Consider the following 15,075-nt stretch of genomic DNA (forward strand, 5'->3'; position numbering starts at 1 on the left):
ACTACCAGACTTTTGAACCTCCCCTCATTACACTAATCAAGGACTGCTCCAGCACCACAAAAGGACTGTCTGTACTATCCTTTTTTTAAACACTTAAGATGACTTGAATATTATTATCTATCTTGTGTATTTATTGACTTTTTAAAATTCAATTATGTTTACTGAGATACTTTTTTTCACAAATACCTGTTTGATTGTAGCAAGAAAGAATTAGTGCACATGTCCACAGTACAATGTGTATGACAATAAACTCAACATCATGTTCCACCTTAACTGATATCATTTTGCCCTGTGATCGCTGTCTCCCATTCAAGCAACTGTAAAATATATTTCTGAAATAATTTGTATATTCTTATTCAACAACACTTTGATGCAATGTTCTCATTAATTTTTTAACTACCCTCTTGTTTCTACAAATTGCTGTCTTTGGAAAATAATCTGTGGAATCTTTAATTCAAAAGACTTTGTTCAGAACAGATGAACTGAACCAGATACTCACAATTCTGCCAAAGTTTTTAGTAGTGTTCTATTATTTGGAGCACGATCCAAATGATCCAAGACGGAGCGAACCACAGCCATATTATTGTAAATGTCACCTGGCCACTCTCTTATCAAGGATGCAAATCCCTTGAAAAAACACGGCAACATGTATAGGTTAAAAGTCCAAACTTGTAATTTGCAGACTTCATTCTTTGAATGGATACATTCTCTACATAACAATGGAATGAAGTCTAAAAAGTTGATTGACCCTGTATTCCCTCAGCAAAATAAAATGCCTTTGCTTGACATGACTTGGATTTGATTATTTCACTGTGCCAAATTTTTATACCATTCAGCACTGACAATGTCCTTTCCACTAGTGATGCTATAAGGTTGGATGCATCCACAGAATCTACATAGCTATTTTATTAAATCTTGAGACATCATTTGTTACAAAAATGTTAATCCAAGGTGGAAATTCCCAACAACACAGAACATCCTTCTGGGCAGAAAAGTTCCCACATTGGGAATAGTCTTCTTTCGTGCTTTTTTTGTGAATGGTCAAATGCATTTTGGACAGGAGGTACAACGCCTCAGTCACAGTTGACATGACTATGAAGCAGGGGTGGCCAAACTTGCTAACATAAGAGCCGCACACCATAAACTTCAGATGTTTGAGAGCCGTAACAATCCTGCAATCGCAAGCCACACCCACTAACACTATCCCCTTTCAGGTGGCCATTATACCCGAATATAAAGCCGCCTAAAATACCCGAATGCAGCTGTCGGGAGGTCACCTGAAAGCGGAGAACCCGTCTCTAAGGTGTACTTACTCAACGCACGTCGGGGAGGTATATTCTCCATTTCTGAGTACACCCCTGAGGCATCTGAAAGCAGCAGCCTGAAAGCAGTTAACAGCTTTCAGGTCCCTAGCAGGGGGCGGGGTGATGACAATCAGCCGGCGACCCAACTCCCTGTGCCTGACAGACTCCCGGTGCAGGATATCAGGGCTGGGGTGGCCGGCGTGGGAGGTTGCCCACCCCGGCACGGTTTTGTTGGGGAAAGTATTTTCCAATCCTCATCTTGCAAATCATCCATTTGCAAAATGCTGATACACTGCAGACAGTGAAGAAGCATTGTTTCAAAGGGAGCAATTTTGCAAAAGATTTTTTTCTAATCAAGTCTACACACCAAACGTCCCCCCTAAGAACCTGAAAGCAGCAAAAGCTTTCAGGTGCCTAGCAGCTTTCAGGTGCCTAGCAGCGGGCAGGCTGTTGACAGTCAGCTGGCGACCCGCTGACAGCCACCCTCCCCGCTGCCGTCACCTACCCTCTCCGCGAGCCGCACACTACATGTCAAAGAGCCGCAAGTGGCTCATGAGCCGTGGTCTGGCCACCCCTGCTGTTTAGGAGCAGACAGCTTCAGCACAATGAATAAACAGACAGCTTTATTGGACATGTAGATTCCAAATTTTAATCGCCAGATGATTTATTTTTATTTTATGTTCTAAACATTTTAAACAATATATTTAGCCAACAAACCTGCAAGTAATACAAAGAATATACAGGCTGACTGGAATGCAGAGTTTAAGGAATACCTCACCTCACTGTTTTCTGTGAATTAAATGATGATGATGGGTATGTCTCAAGGACAAAACGAACTTGGAAAAATTGAGAGCAACAAACTACTTTTTAAACACTGGCATAGAAGAGGAGTTAAGGCTAACGCCGATCAACCATGATTATGTTAAATGTTTGAGAGATCTTGTGGCCCATGCCTGCTATCTTCCTCATGCAGTCTTACAACATTAGCCTGGCCTGTGGATCGTATGAGATGGTAAAATTAGGGACTTTACTTTATATGCCTGTGATGAATTACAGAAACAATTTTTACAAAGAGGTGTTCTCTTATACAGTATTTTACAAATCTATTCTTTAATCTTTTGTTTGAAAAGCCAAGAAAAATATATGTGATTGCCAATCTCCCTTCTACAGCTATGATATAGCAAATAGAAAAGAATTTGGATTTAATGCAATTTTTAAAATCTATTTCTGCTGCTCCTATACTATAAACCTAATATGGAACTTCAATGGAATTGGCAATTATAATAAAGTGCTTGCTGGTGAAAATAATAAAAATCAGTTTTATTTCCTGTCAGAATTGCATTTTGTTCATAAGCTAAACAATATCGGACAATAATGTCATTTCAAGTTCACAATTTTTTAAAGACAGAATCAATTAATCAGCAATGATAACAGTCACATAGAAATAATGCATCAAATAAAGCAAACAGAAACATTTGATCCTTATAATCCAAAGTTCTGAATAAAGGAATTTAATTTATCTTCACAGGGAAAACAAAATAGTCTTGTCAGATTGGAAAGGAAGTGTAAAATTGTAAGATGTCTGTAGTGATTCAATGGGAACACACTCATTTCAGTCAGAAGCTTTTCGATTTAACTCCCATTCTGGAAACTTAGCATAACAGAATCCAGTACAGTGGGAGAGGGACATTACCAGGAATGTAACCTTTCTGATGACAAATGAGACTAGTTTGTGAAATGTTTGTCATCCAGGCAGATGTAAAAGCACTGTTCCAATATGGAGTTTAATTGGAGCAATTCCAGAACAATGGAGATGGACTAAAAAGAGACCTAGCTATTTGCCCACAAATGCACTGTCGCAGGATGTTCCAGGCTAATAGTTCCAAAGGAAATCGCTGGTGTCCAACATTCTTACAAACATATGTTCAGGACATACCCAGATGCTGTGCCTGTTATCTGGAACACCATTCTATGGCTGGACTTCATGAAGAAGCTGGCCACAGCTTTCCCAACTCTATGAAAATTCAGACTTTGCAAGACATCAGAAACACCATTTACTTCAAAAGGGAGTTACCAAACTCATTGTTATTAATTGTTTCACTTTATGTGTTTTAACTAGCTTGTTATTAGAAAAATTACATCCCAGACAATTCCCTTTTACCACAATGTTTTAATTAGCTTTACTGATTTTTAATCAATTTAATGTGTAATTATTTAAATATTTAAAAAATTATTTTAAAATCAGTTTTGGATATTCGCATGGCATGGTTGGCGCAGTGGTTAGCGCAACATCTCTACAGCGCAGTTGATTGGCACTGGACCTGGGTTCAAATACGCTGTCTGTAAGGAGTTTGTACTTTCTCCCTGTGTCTGCATGGGTATTCTCTGGGAGTTCCAGTATCCTCCCACCCTTCAAAACACACCGGGCGTGTAGGTTAATGGGGTGCAAATTGGGTGGCATGGACTCAGAGCCAAATTGGCCCATTACAGTGCTGTATGTCTAAATTTTTTAAATAAATGTCGTTGAAGGTCATAAAGAGGGGATATCAGGATTCTAATGCCTGAAGCCAATTTATTGCGTCAGCCCTGGTCAGTGGATGCAGGTGATGGGGAAGGGTCCAGGGAGAGTCAAGAGTTGCCAGGAAGATAAAGACTGCAGCAGTGTGCCTTCATCCCAAAGTATTCTCATAATTCAATTAAATTCTTATTCAGCCAAGAATCAAGTGGAAGATAGTGGACAACAGCAATCTTGTTAAAATAGACATTCACATTGGACATCATTGGGCCAGCATCACTCAACACTTTCTTATACCCTGTGCCAATCCCCCTTGTGATAATGGGAAAACCACAGAGCTCCAGATGCTCCTCATTATGAGCAGAAGCACATGCAGCTGTTACAAGGTGGTGACTGAATTCTTGAATGTTTTTAAAACTCAACAGTTCACCTTAGAATTCACTCTCCTTCTCTCATAAAGAGAACTGTTGCAACAGGGGCTGTCAATGTAGGCTACCACACCATATATTTCCTGCAGACAAAATTCAACTAGCCTGTAAGTTTATCCTTGAGATCTGAAACAAGTAACCATCACAAACAGACAAATTCCTCTGAATATCAACAGTTGTGGGTGCAATGAGTGCAGTGGATGGAGGGGGAAGAGGTAGATGTGGTACACTTAGATTTGTAGAAGGTGTTCAATAAGGTTCTGTGCAAATATCATCTTCATTAGATAAGAATGCATGGAGTTATGATAAAGTAATAGGACAGATAAAGGATTGGTTAACCAACAGAAGGCAGAATGGTGAGATAAATGGATGCTTCTTTGGTTGGCAATCAATGATAAGAGAGAGAATGTAGAGTAGTAGAGAGAGAGAATGAGTTAGAGAATGAGAGGAGAGAGAATGTTATAGTATAGAGAGAGAATTAGAGAATGAGCGAGAGAATGAGTTAGAGAATGTTAGAGTAATAAGGACAGAGAGAATAAGAGAAAGTGAGAGAGAGAGAGAGAATTCACCTTGAAAGGAAAAAAATAACAAATTGGACTATTATTTAAATAATGAAAAATTGCAGCATCCTTTATTGCAGAAAGACCTGAGAGTGCTTGACATGAATTGTAAAAATATAATTTGTGGTGGAATAGGTAATCAAGAGGAAAATGGAAAGTCAACCTTCATTGCTTGTGGGATTGAATTTAAGAACAGGGAGGTTCTGCTGACTGTACTGGTAACGCTGATCTGGAGTACTGTGTGCAATTCTGAAATCTTTTCTTGATGAAAGACTTAATGGCTTTGGAGATGGTTCACCACCCTTATTCAAGAAATAAGGGGGTTAGCTTATGAGGAGAGATTGAGTAGTCTGGGTGTGTATTTATTGGAGTTCAGAAGGATGAAGGAAGATCTTATAATATTAAAAGAAATAGAAAGGATAGAAGTAGCGTGGTTCTTTCCACTGGCAGATGATAATAGAACAAGGGGATATCCCCTCAAGATTTGGGGGAGTAGATAAAGGCGAACAGCTTCTGCCTGAGAGTAATGAATCTTCAAGATTCCTTTACTGTCATGTAATAGCACAGAACATGTCATGTAATAACACAGAACATGTAATATTACACAAAATTACCTTTTGTCTGCCGTAAGCCAAAGTCACTATTAGTGTCACCTGGTGCCTCTGACAGTAAGAGAGAAAGAGAAGCAAAAGGGAGACCCTTCAGAGTACTGAGTGCATCGACTCATATTCGATTCATCGCAACTCATGCTCCTGATCCATACTTTCAACATGATCAGGAAGCCTTCAGTGCCCAAGGCTCTTTTGCAGCCCTTCTTCCCTTCAACATCCTCTTGAAAATAGGCTCCAATACCTGGTTCCTATGAGCCAGTGTCCAGCAGCCCGCAGCCCATGCAGGCCCCTCGACTGCAAGTTACCCGCAGTCTGTGTGGGTCCCTCAGCCTCTGAGCCCCTTGCTGGTTGCTGCCATAGTCACCTTCCCTGTAGGGTCATCTCCTTTGCTTCTCTTTCTCAACAGAGGGGGAGTTGAGGCTTGGGAGGGCGGGTTGTTCTTCTGTTTCTGGTGTCCCGCACTGCTCTGTTGCTCCCAGTCTGCAAACACTTGTGGCTGCTGTCGAGCACAGGTGCTGCCATCCTAGGTACAGACATCCATGGTTATAGGATTTTACTTTTAAACTCTGTTGGCTCCTCTAACGGTGTTTAAAGCCTTTTTGGAGCCGTTGACATTGGGCTGTCGAACCCTTCAGAGCAGGGCTTATGTCTCCGCTCTCCCAGGACTTCACCGGCGGCAGTGCTGCCATTACACCAGCTCTGGCTGCACCACCATTATTTATATTGTGGAATTCTCTGTCCAGTTAGGCAGTGGAGGTTGCCAAATGTATTTAAGACACAAATAGATAGATTTTTGAATAATTTAGGAATTAAGAGTTATGGGGAATGGGTGAATTAGTGGAGCTGAATCCATGTCCAGATCAACCATGATTTTATTGAATGATGTACTAGGCTTGAAGGGCCAGTTTCTTATTCTTGTGCTCTTATTTCATGGTTTCCTTTTATTTACAGCATAATATTTTTCCATATCTGACAAAGGGCTCAAGCCCAAAACATGTTATGTATTTTATCTTTGCAATATAAAGGACACTGTTTGACCTGTTGAGTTTCTCCAGCATTATGTTTTTACTTCAACCACAGTGTAGGCAGACTTTCGTGTTTTACTTCTCACATTTTTCCAGAATATTCTCCCTTTGCTGCATTTTCACTCACCCTTTGAAGTTGTTCATTGCCAGTTTTAGACCATTTTCTCCTTCTTTGCAACTGACTTTCCCACCTAGCTTGGCATCCTCAGCAAGCAGCCTTTTGTTTCACCCAGAGACATCATCTAAGTTATTAACATTGACTGAAAACAGCCAAGTATCTGCATTGATCCAAGTAGCACTTAGGATATTGTGCCCAAAGAATGTATCAACTTTCAGTAATATTTCTTTATAAATCTTGTTCTCACTTGACCTTTGGTTTCTAATTTTTCTCCAGACAGATACAAATTAATTCAGTTTATTTTTCAGAAATTATTTCCTTCATAATTTTTCACATCTTTGCCTGTTAGGGAACTTTTACTTCCACTAAACCTTTTATTTCTACTCTTTTATGAAAGTTTAAATGATCTCCTTATGTCTCTGATACCTGCACTATTACATGCCTCTGATGAGTTCATTTATATACCCTATTCTCTTCATCTATTTTAAGCCATTAATGAATTTGAAAAAAAACATTCCAATCCTCCAGTTTACATCTCACTTTTTTGACAACATAAGAAGTAATTCTCTTTAATTTAAAACCATCTTCAAATTCTCTTGTTAGACTTAATTGGGCTAGTTTTTTCCCTAAGGACACTGTACACCTGTTGGATGTTAAGTAATTCAAATCATATTTTCCATTTTACTATTTTGACCTCCCCTCATTAACTCTCAGTTTGCTTTGGACCTTATTATGATTTAAACATCACTATCAAACTCCACATAAATACCATTATAATCACTCTTCCCTAAATATAAACGGTAATGTGGGTAGCATGTTTAGCGTAGCCATTAGTGCAACACTGTTGCAGTGCCAGCAATCAGGTCTCGAATCCTGCGCTGTTTGTAAGGAAATCATGCATTCTCCCAGTGTCTGCGTGGGTTTCTTCCCGGTGCTCCAATTTCCTCTCACCGTTCAAAACGTATTGGGGGGGGGGGGTTGTAGGTCAATTGGGTGTAATTGGGAAGCATGGGCTCGTGGGACAAAAGAGCTTGTTACCATGCTGTATGTCTAAATTAAAAAAAAAATAACCCAGTCTCATTTGCAATGAACTCCAATTTACCTAATTTCCAAAATTTCTTTAGATATTCACATTCTCTTGGACAATTATTCTGAAGCAAATATATATTGACCCTAAAAAGTACAACATGAAGCTTGCATTGTTATTATTAAATATGACAATTCACTTCCTTATTTCCTTGTACTGTTTGTTTCCATTTTTCCATAATTATAAGAATGAAATATTTTGAAGATGGACTGATATATCATACCTCTAAATGCTAAAGTCCAATAAAATTCATTCAATTAAAATGTCTCCATCTTAGGGCTTAAAATAACACTCTGTTCTGATAAATTAATTGCTTAACTAGTTTTTGATTGGACCAGGATGATAATGGAAATTAACTAACCATAGTACCTCATAATCACTTTCCAAGAACTCATATAGGATCATTTCGTATACAACAGGTCTTAGGCGTAGATCACCTCTGGGCAAATACTGACTAATTGCCTAAAAAGAAAACATAATTTAATGTAAGTACATGGAGTATCACAAGATATCTAATACAAATACAAAATGGTGACATAGGTGGGAAAGTCACTAAAACCTGTCCACCAAAGATGCCTGTTGCTGCATTTTACCAAGCTTCACATTCATTGTAGGAGATAATGCTGCAGAAGTATGTTCAAAAAATTTTCCCGTTTCCCAATGTTATTACAAACTGATATGGCAGGAAACAGTCTTTTGGGAAATTACTTTGGAACACAAATTCAGCCCTCCAAGAAAACTAAACCTCCCTGTCGGTTGGCAGATGCAAATGTTCCACACTGTGAGCCCTACATTTTTTTATGTCTAATCATAGTTTACTGTTCTTGTGTATTTAGGATATGTCTGTCTCATGATTGGGATAAAAATACTGCCACAGCTGCCATTTCCATTTTCAGATCTCATTAGAATTACTTTACAGCAGAGAGAAAGAACACCATCTTTTGCAACTGGCCATTAGAGCAAACTGTGGTTATGGCTTAGAGTCAAAGGTGGCAGTGCTAGCGAAGAGCTATCTGAAACATTTTTTTGAATGCCAACACCTATTCCTCTTTACTTCAAGGTGTGGACTTCAGACAATGGGCATCAGTAAAATAACTTGCCACCAAGTAATTGTTCAGAGATATGAAATTAGTAGCAAGGTTTGCAGTTAAACAACACAACAAATTAGAAGTTTGAGTTTCAGTGATGGCACGTCAGTCTTTGCAATGTGCACTTAATGGCACTTTGACATAAAGCAAAGATTATCATGAAGATATCAGAGAGTCAAAGAACATTTGTGTAAGCAGACCTGATGCAACCTGACAATTCAGCAGTACTACATTTCCAATTGTCTTCTGTTTTGCACTAATTTTGTCAGATGATAGATATAGGAGCATCTTTAACACACTGATGTTGGATTAAATTAACACTGAAGATAGTCACCATTTGAATAGAGTAGGCAACATTGCTTTTATCAAGTAAGTGCAAGTCTGAAGCTTATGTAAAATCTATTTGTTCAAACTTATTTCCCTTGACCATCATTTTCATCTCTTTATGTCATTATTTTGTCAGTTGTACAAATGTCTCGAGTTATTTAGCATTGATAAAATGTATACTCAAACTTTAGAACTATAATATTAGAGACTTATCATGATATTTTTCACAACCTATGGCTCTTTATTGACTACAGTTGGGCATTAAACACCATCATCCACTCAAAACTGATCAGTAAACTCCAAGACCTGGGCCTCAATACCCCACTGCATAATTGGATCTTGGATTTTCTCACAATCAGTGAGGGTTGATAAGAACATTTGCCATCAGTACTGGAGCACTGCATGGTTGCGTCCTTAGCCCCCTGCTCTATTCACTTAACACACATGACTGTGTGGCTTGGTATGACAATAACACCAACTATAAGCGTCCTTATGATAACACAGTAGTGGATTGTATAAAAAGGGGCAATGAATCAGCATACAGAAAGGAAATTGAAAACTTGGCTGAATGGTGGACTAACAACAACCTCACACTCAATGTCACCAAAACCAGGGAGCTGACTGTGGACTTTAGGAGAGGAAAACTAGAGGTGCAGAAGGTGAGCAAATTTAAATTCCTGGGAGTATTTATCTCGACCCAACCCATGAATGTCATCATGAAGAAAGCACATCAGCACCTCTTCTTTCTCAGGATTTTGCGCAAGTTTGGCATGACATCGAAAATCTCGGAAAACTTCCACAGAAGTGGAGCAGAAAGTGTGCTGGCCAGCTGCATAATAGCCTGGTATGAAGGCACCAATATCTCTGAGCCAAAAGCATTGCAAAAGGTAGTGGACACAGCCCAGCACATCACAGGCAAAACTCTCCCCACCATCAAGAAAATCTACATGGAATGCTGCTGTCGGAGACCAGCAGCAATCATCAAGGATTCACATCACCCAGGACAACCTCTGTTCTCAATATTGCCATCAGGAAAGAGGGGTCAGTGCCACAAGACTCATAGCACCAGGTTCAGGAACAGTTGCTACCCCTCCACCATCAAACTCCAAAATAAGAAAGCCAATCAGAGACTAATTTAAGGGCTCTTATTTTGCATATTATTTATTATTGAATATTTATCTTCTATATTGCACAATTTATTTGCAATGCCTTCCTGTTTGCATTTCTCTCTTGCGTACACACATCCTTTCTTGAGTAGCGTTTTTTTTCTATGAATAGAAATTCTGCGTGGGCCACAAGAAAAAGAATCTGTGATTTCATGTATGTAGGCTGACAATAAATCTGAACTTTGGACTTAAAACTGAAAATCAGGTTTTCAATATTTAAAGAGCTGATAACTTAACACTAACTAATAGTTGTTTTAATGAGAAAGCTATTTCTAAACCAACAGAAATATGTACATTCAACATGCTTAACAATGAATGCCATTTTAAAGAATAATAGAAAATTAAAGGTTGGGTTGAAATTGGGAAGTTAATATTTAATGATCAACGTTCAAAATATGCAAGTTGTTGAAGTGTGATGCCAATGACATGATATTTCTATAACCAGCGTGCAGTGTTAATTTTTTAGGTGCTGGAGCTCACCGACAATGGTGACAAGGAAGTACCAGAGCTGCCACATGAGGTGCCTGGAGTGGTGCTCCGTTGAACTCTAGCAGCACTGCATCCCTGTCTTTCACCTACACTTGTCATTGCCACACTATACCCATCAGTTTTCTTTTATTATTGCAGTACCAGCAAACTCTCTTATTTGAGTTGACTTGCCTGGTTAGTGCCCAAAACAACCCTTTCCCTGCATCCTGTTATAAATGAACAATGCAAACACTTAAGTAGGGCAGATATGAAAATTGGTTCAGATTAGATTGTAATTAAACCACATGATTTCTTTAGGATTTAAACTGCCTAGTGCTAGGAACTAAATTTTTTAAATTGGTTCAGATTAGATTGTAATTAAACCACAAGATTTCTTTAGGATTTAAACTGCTGAGTGCTGGGAACTAAAAATTTTAAAATTGCCAGTTGATTTTAATCAAATTAAGTTTAATTATGCAAAGTACAACACACTTATCAATAGAGACTAATAAAATGTTAAGTTCGATCAAAGAAAATCAATTTGCCCATAGATAGAGACAGTTGAACTTCTAAAGTCTAAAGAACTGCCGCAGAGGTTGCAAAACTTTGGGATCAGAGTTAAGATGCAGTTTATTGCATACTAATCTCCACAGTGGATAAGACAGATATCATCGCTTCAGGGAAAATACCAACATGCATCAGCATGTTGTGTCATGACACAATGCTACACATCTCACTTCTCCTTCCTGAAGCCCTTTGGCTGGCCCCATTCCCCAATATCAATTGAATGATTCTACTATAGGGAAAAATGCACATTACAAGAAGTGGCCAATTAACTACATCCCAGAATGTGTATGGCCACTTCTATTTACCCCACCATCTCTTCCTACGTGGAAATTATTTTGTTCAGTATTCCCTGGCTAGCTTTGGTCTAATTGTTTTTGAATGTCATATTCAATTGATGTTTGTGCTTTGTGAAGTATTTAATCTATATTTTTGTTAGTTCAAAAACTGTTGTTTACAAGCAAATCAGGAACTAATTCCCCATTACCTGTAACAAGTGTTCATGTGCCCTATTGCATCCCATTTTTAGAACAGTTATCCAGGGAAAGAAGATGGCTTATCTTCAAGGCTTTGTATGTCCTGAGGGTAGAGGGCATTTAAACCACTTGACCAAGTGCTGATGTTGCAACAATAACCCCCTTCATGTTAGCAATATAAAAGAAATGTTTCCTGTCCAACATTTTCAGTTTAGGAAGAATCTTTTTAAAAAATTACTTAATTACAGACATCATCGGAAATTGTTTTGAGAAGTAATAGATACAACTTCAATTAAAAGGCTTGCCCATATTTTGGAATTTCTGATCTGTTATAAAAATAATAAAGGCCCAATGTCAGTATATGTATCAATACTGCCATTGGTTTCTCACAGCCTTCCTTGACAGAAAGAAGGGCCTGAATTGGGCATTTTTCTCCTTTTTGGATTTCTCCACTGAGAATTACGTTATCTTATTGATTCCTTGCAACCTTCTGGGGAAGCTGTCATGAGACATAAAGTGCTTTAAAATAATTAGTCCCCCCAGTAACTCCCATGTCACTCTCCCTCTCTCCCTACATGTGCTTGTGACTGCATAAACGTGCATTATTGCATTTTCACTGAATTTTACCACAGTTGTCTTGTGGAAGAAAGAATGTCTTTTGAAAATAAATTAAGGTCTTGTGATGACGCACTCTCTCATGGCGAACCGGTCCTGCGTGTAACGCCACATGGCGGAGCAGCCATGAGAAGATGGCGCCGTCAGGGGTTCTTCCTGATTCAAACCTCCCTCTCAGCGTGCACCTTGGGCAGTGATTAAGACATCATCATACAAATGGTGACTGAGCCCATGCTGCCCTTAAAGGGGTACGCGCTAAATTCAAATAAACAGTCGTTAACGACCCTCAATGTGGTGGCTGTGCTTTCTTCAACTGTGCAGAGCACCACAGTGGTGACCCCGACAAGCCCAGTTGCCTTTCTGGATTCAAAAGTATGGATTTGGCTGAGGTTAACGCCATGGCAGTCAAGCTGCCCCCCTTCTGGACCCATCGCCCGCAGACATGGTTTTGGCAGGCGGAAGCACAGTTTCACCTTAGAAACATCTCAGCAGATGCCACCATGTTCGACCACATCATGAGCGTGTTGGATCAGGAACAGCAGCAAGGGTGGACGACCTCATCCATCATCCTCCAGCTAAGGGTAAATATATGCTGCCCTCAAGAACTTTCTCCTGGGGACATTTGGTCTCACCCCCCCAGCAATGAACTTCCAGGCACTTGTACCTAGACAGGCTTGGGGACCGCAGCCCATTGGCATTAATGGACGAAATGCTGGCCCTGGTGGAGGATCATAAGCCTTCCTCTTCTGCCAGATTTTCCTTGAGCAAATGCCAGAAAATATACAGCTGCTCCTGGCAGACGAGGATTTTGTGGACCCACGCAAGGTCGCAGCCCGAACGGATGTCCACTGGTGCATGAAGAGGGAGAATGAGGCTGCCTTCAACCAGGTTTCAAGACCAAGAACCAGTCGACCACAAGCTGCCCCCAAGCACAAGCCAGAAGAGAGCCATCCGACCTGGTGCTTATAATACCACTGGCTGGCATTTCCTGGTGGACTCAGGGGCCAAGTTGAGCATCCTACCCCCTACAGCACTAAAGACTTGCACCCGATCGCTCGGTCCAACCCTGCAGGTGGCCAATGGTTCCACCATCAAGATCTTCGGCACCTGCAAGGTGCAGATTCAGATCGGCAAAAGAAAAATTCCATTGGAAGTTCGTGCTGGCCTCGGTGGGCACTGTGCTGTTGGGGGCCGACTTCCTGAGGGCTCATGGCTTGCTGGTCAACATGAAGGCCAAGAGGCTGGTCAACGCCCACACCTTCCACTCCTTGCGTTTGGAAACCGCGGATGCCTGCAGACCCGAAATCGCCGCCGTGGCTGCCACCAGGGATGAGTACGCCGAGATACTCCACGAATTCCCCACCGTCCTGGAGCCACACTTCAATATCGCCTTCCCCAGACATGGAGTTTTCCACCACATCGCCGTGCAAGGCCCCCCATTGCATGTCAAGCCCAGACAGCTGCGCCCTGAAAAACTACAGCAGGCAAAGGAGGAATTCTCAAGGTCCAAAGAGTTGGGGATCGTATGCCATTCAGACAGCGCCTGGGCCTCACCACTCCATATGGTCCCCCCCACTCCATATGGTCCACAAATTGTTAGGAGACTCTGCGGAGACTACCAACAGCTAAACAACACCACAACTCCCAATAGGTACCCAGTCCCTCACATGCAGGATTTCTCGGCGCGCAGCTCTTTTCCAAAGTCGACCTGGTGCGGGGTTATCACCAGATCCCTGTGCACCCTGACGACGTTGGGAAGACTGTGATCATCACCCTGTTCGACCTTTTTTAATTCCTCCATATGCCGTTCGGGTTAAAGAATCCAGCCCAGACATTCCAGCACCTCATGGACGCAGTGGGAAAGGATTTGGACTTGGTGTGGATCTACTTAGATGATATCCTGATCGCCAGTCACAATCGCGAAAAAGAAGAAGAACATAAGGCCCATCTCCACACCCTGTTTGCCTGGCTGGGGGAGTTCGGCCTCATGGTCAACGCGGCCAAATGCCAGTTCGGAAAGCAGTCGCTGCAGTTCCTGGGGCACATCATCTCGGCGGCTGGGGCCGCTCTGGCACCAGAAAAGGTGGCAGCCGTCCAACGTTTCCCCAAACCCACCACCCTCAAAGGCCTGCAAGAGTTCGTGGGGATGGTGAACTTTTACCATCAGTTCATTCCCAGTGCCGCCTTATCCATGCGTCCACCGTTTGCACTGATCACCGCAAAAGAAAAAAAACTTTATTCTGGTCGGAAGAGGCGGACAAGGCGTTTACAGCGACGAAGGAAGCTGTCGTCAGTGCGACACTGCTGGTGCACTCACGCCTGGAGGGACACACGGCGGTCAGGGGAGTGCTTGAACAATGGTTGGATGGGCAATGGTGGCCGCTGGCCTTTTTCAGTAAACAGCTGCACCCGCCGGAGCTCAAGTACAGCGCGTTCGATCGGGAATTCCTGGCGCTGTACTTGGCCATTCGCCATTTCTGCTATTTCCTGGAAGGCAGAGCCTTCATGGACCACAAGCCCCTCACCCAGACACTCACCATGGCCAAGGACCCCTGGTCAGCCAGACAACATCACCACCTCTCTTAAGTGTCAGAATTCACTTCCGACATCCGGCACAGAGCAGGCAAGGACAACGTGGTAGCAGACACACTCTCTCGCCCGTCCATCAATACTCTAGCCCCCGGCCTGGACTATACACTGCTAGCTCAGGCCCAGCAGCATGA

At 41.4% G+C, this 15,075-nt stretch overlaps 1 protein-coding gene across 8 annotated transcripts in view; it reads right to left on the reverse strand.

Moving 5' to 3' along the window:
* The window catches only part of vps41 (VPS41 subunit of HOPS complex), a 191,659-nt gene that overhangs the window by 33,214 nt on the left and 143,370 nt on the right, over window positions 1-15,075 (reverse strand). For 7 of the 8 annotated variants that reach the window (XM_069920645.1, XM_069920646.1, XM_069920644.1 and 4 more), the window contains 2 exons: window positions 8,018-8,110; window positions 500-627 (listed from right to left, as the gene is read on the reverse strand). In XM_069920645.1, coding sequence (XP_069776746.1) covers window positions 500-627; window positions 8,018-8,110 — 221 coding nt within the window. The remainder of the gene's footprint in view (window positions 1-499; window positions 628-8,017; window positions 8,111-15,075) is intronic. The other variant, XM_069920649.1, reaches the window with a different exon arrangement.

Source organism: Narcine bancroftii, chromosome 2 (genome assembly GCF_036971445.1).
Source record: "Narcine bancroftii isolate sNarBan1 chromosome 2, sNarBan1.hap1, whole genome shotgun sequence".
Classification (NCBI taxonomy): domain Eukaryota; kingdom Metazoa; phylum Chordata; class Chondrichthyes; order Torpediniformes; family Narcinidae; genus Narcine; species Narcine bancroftii.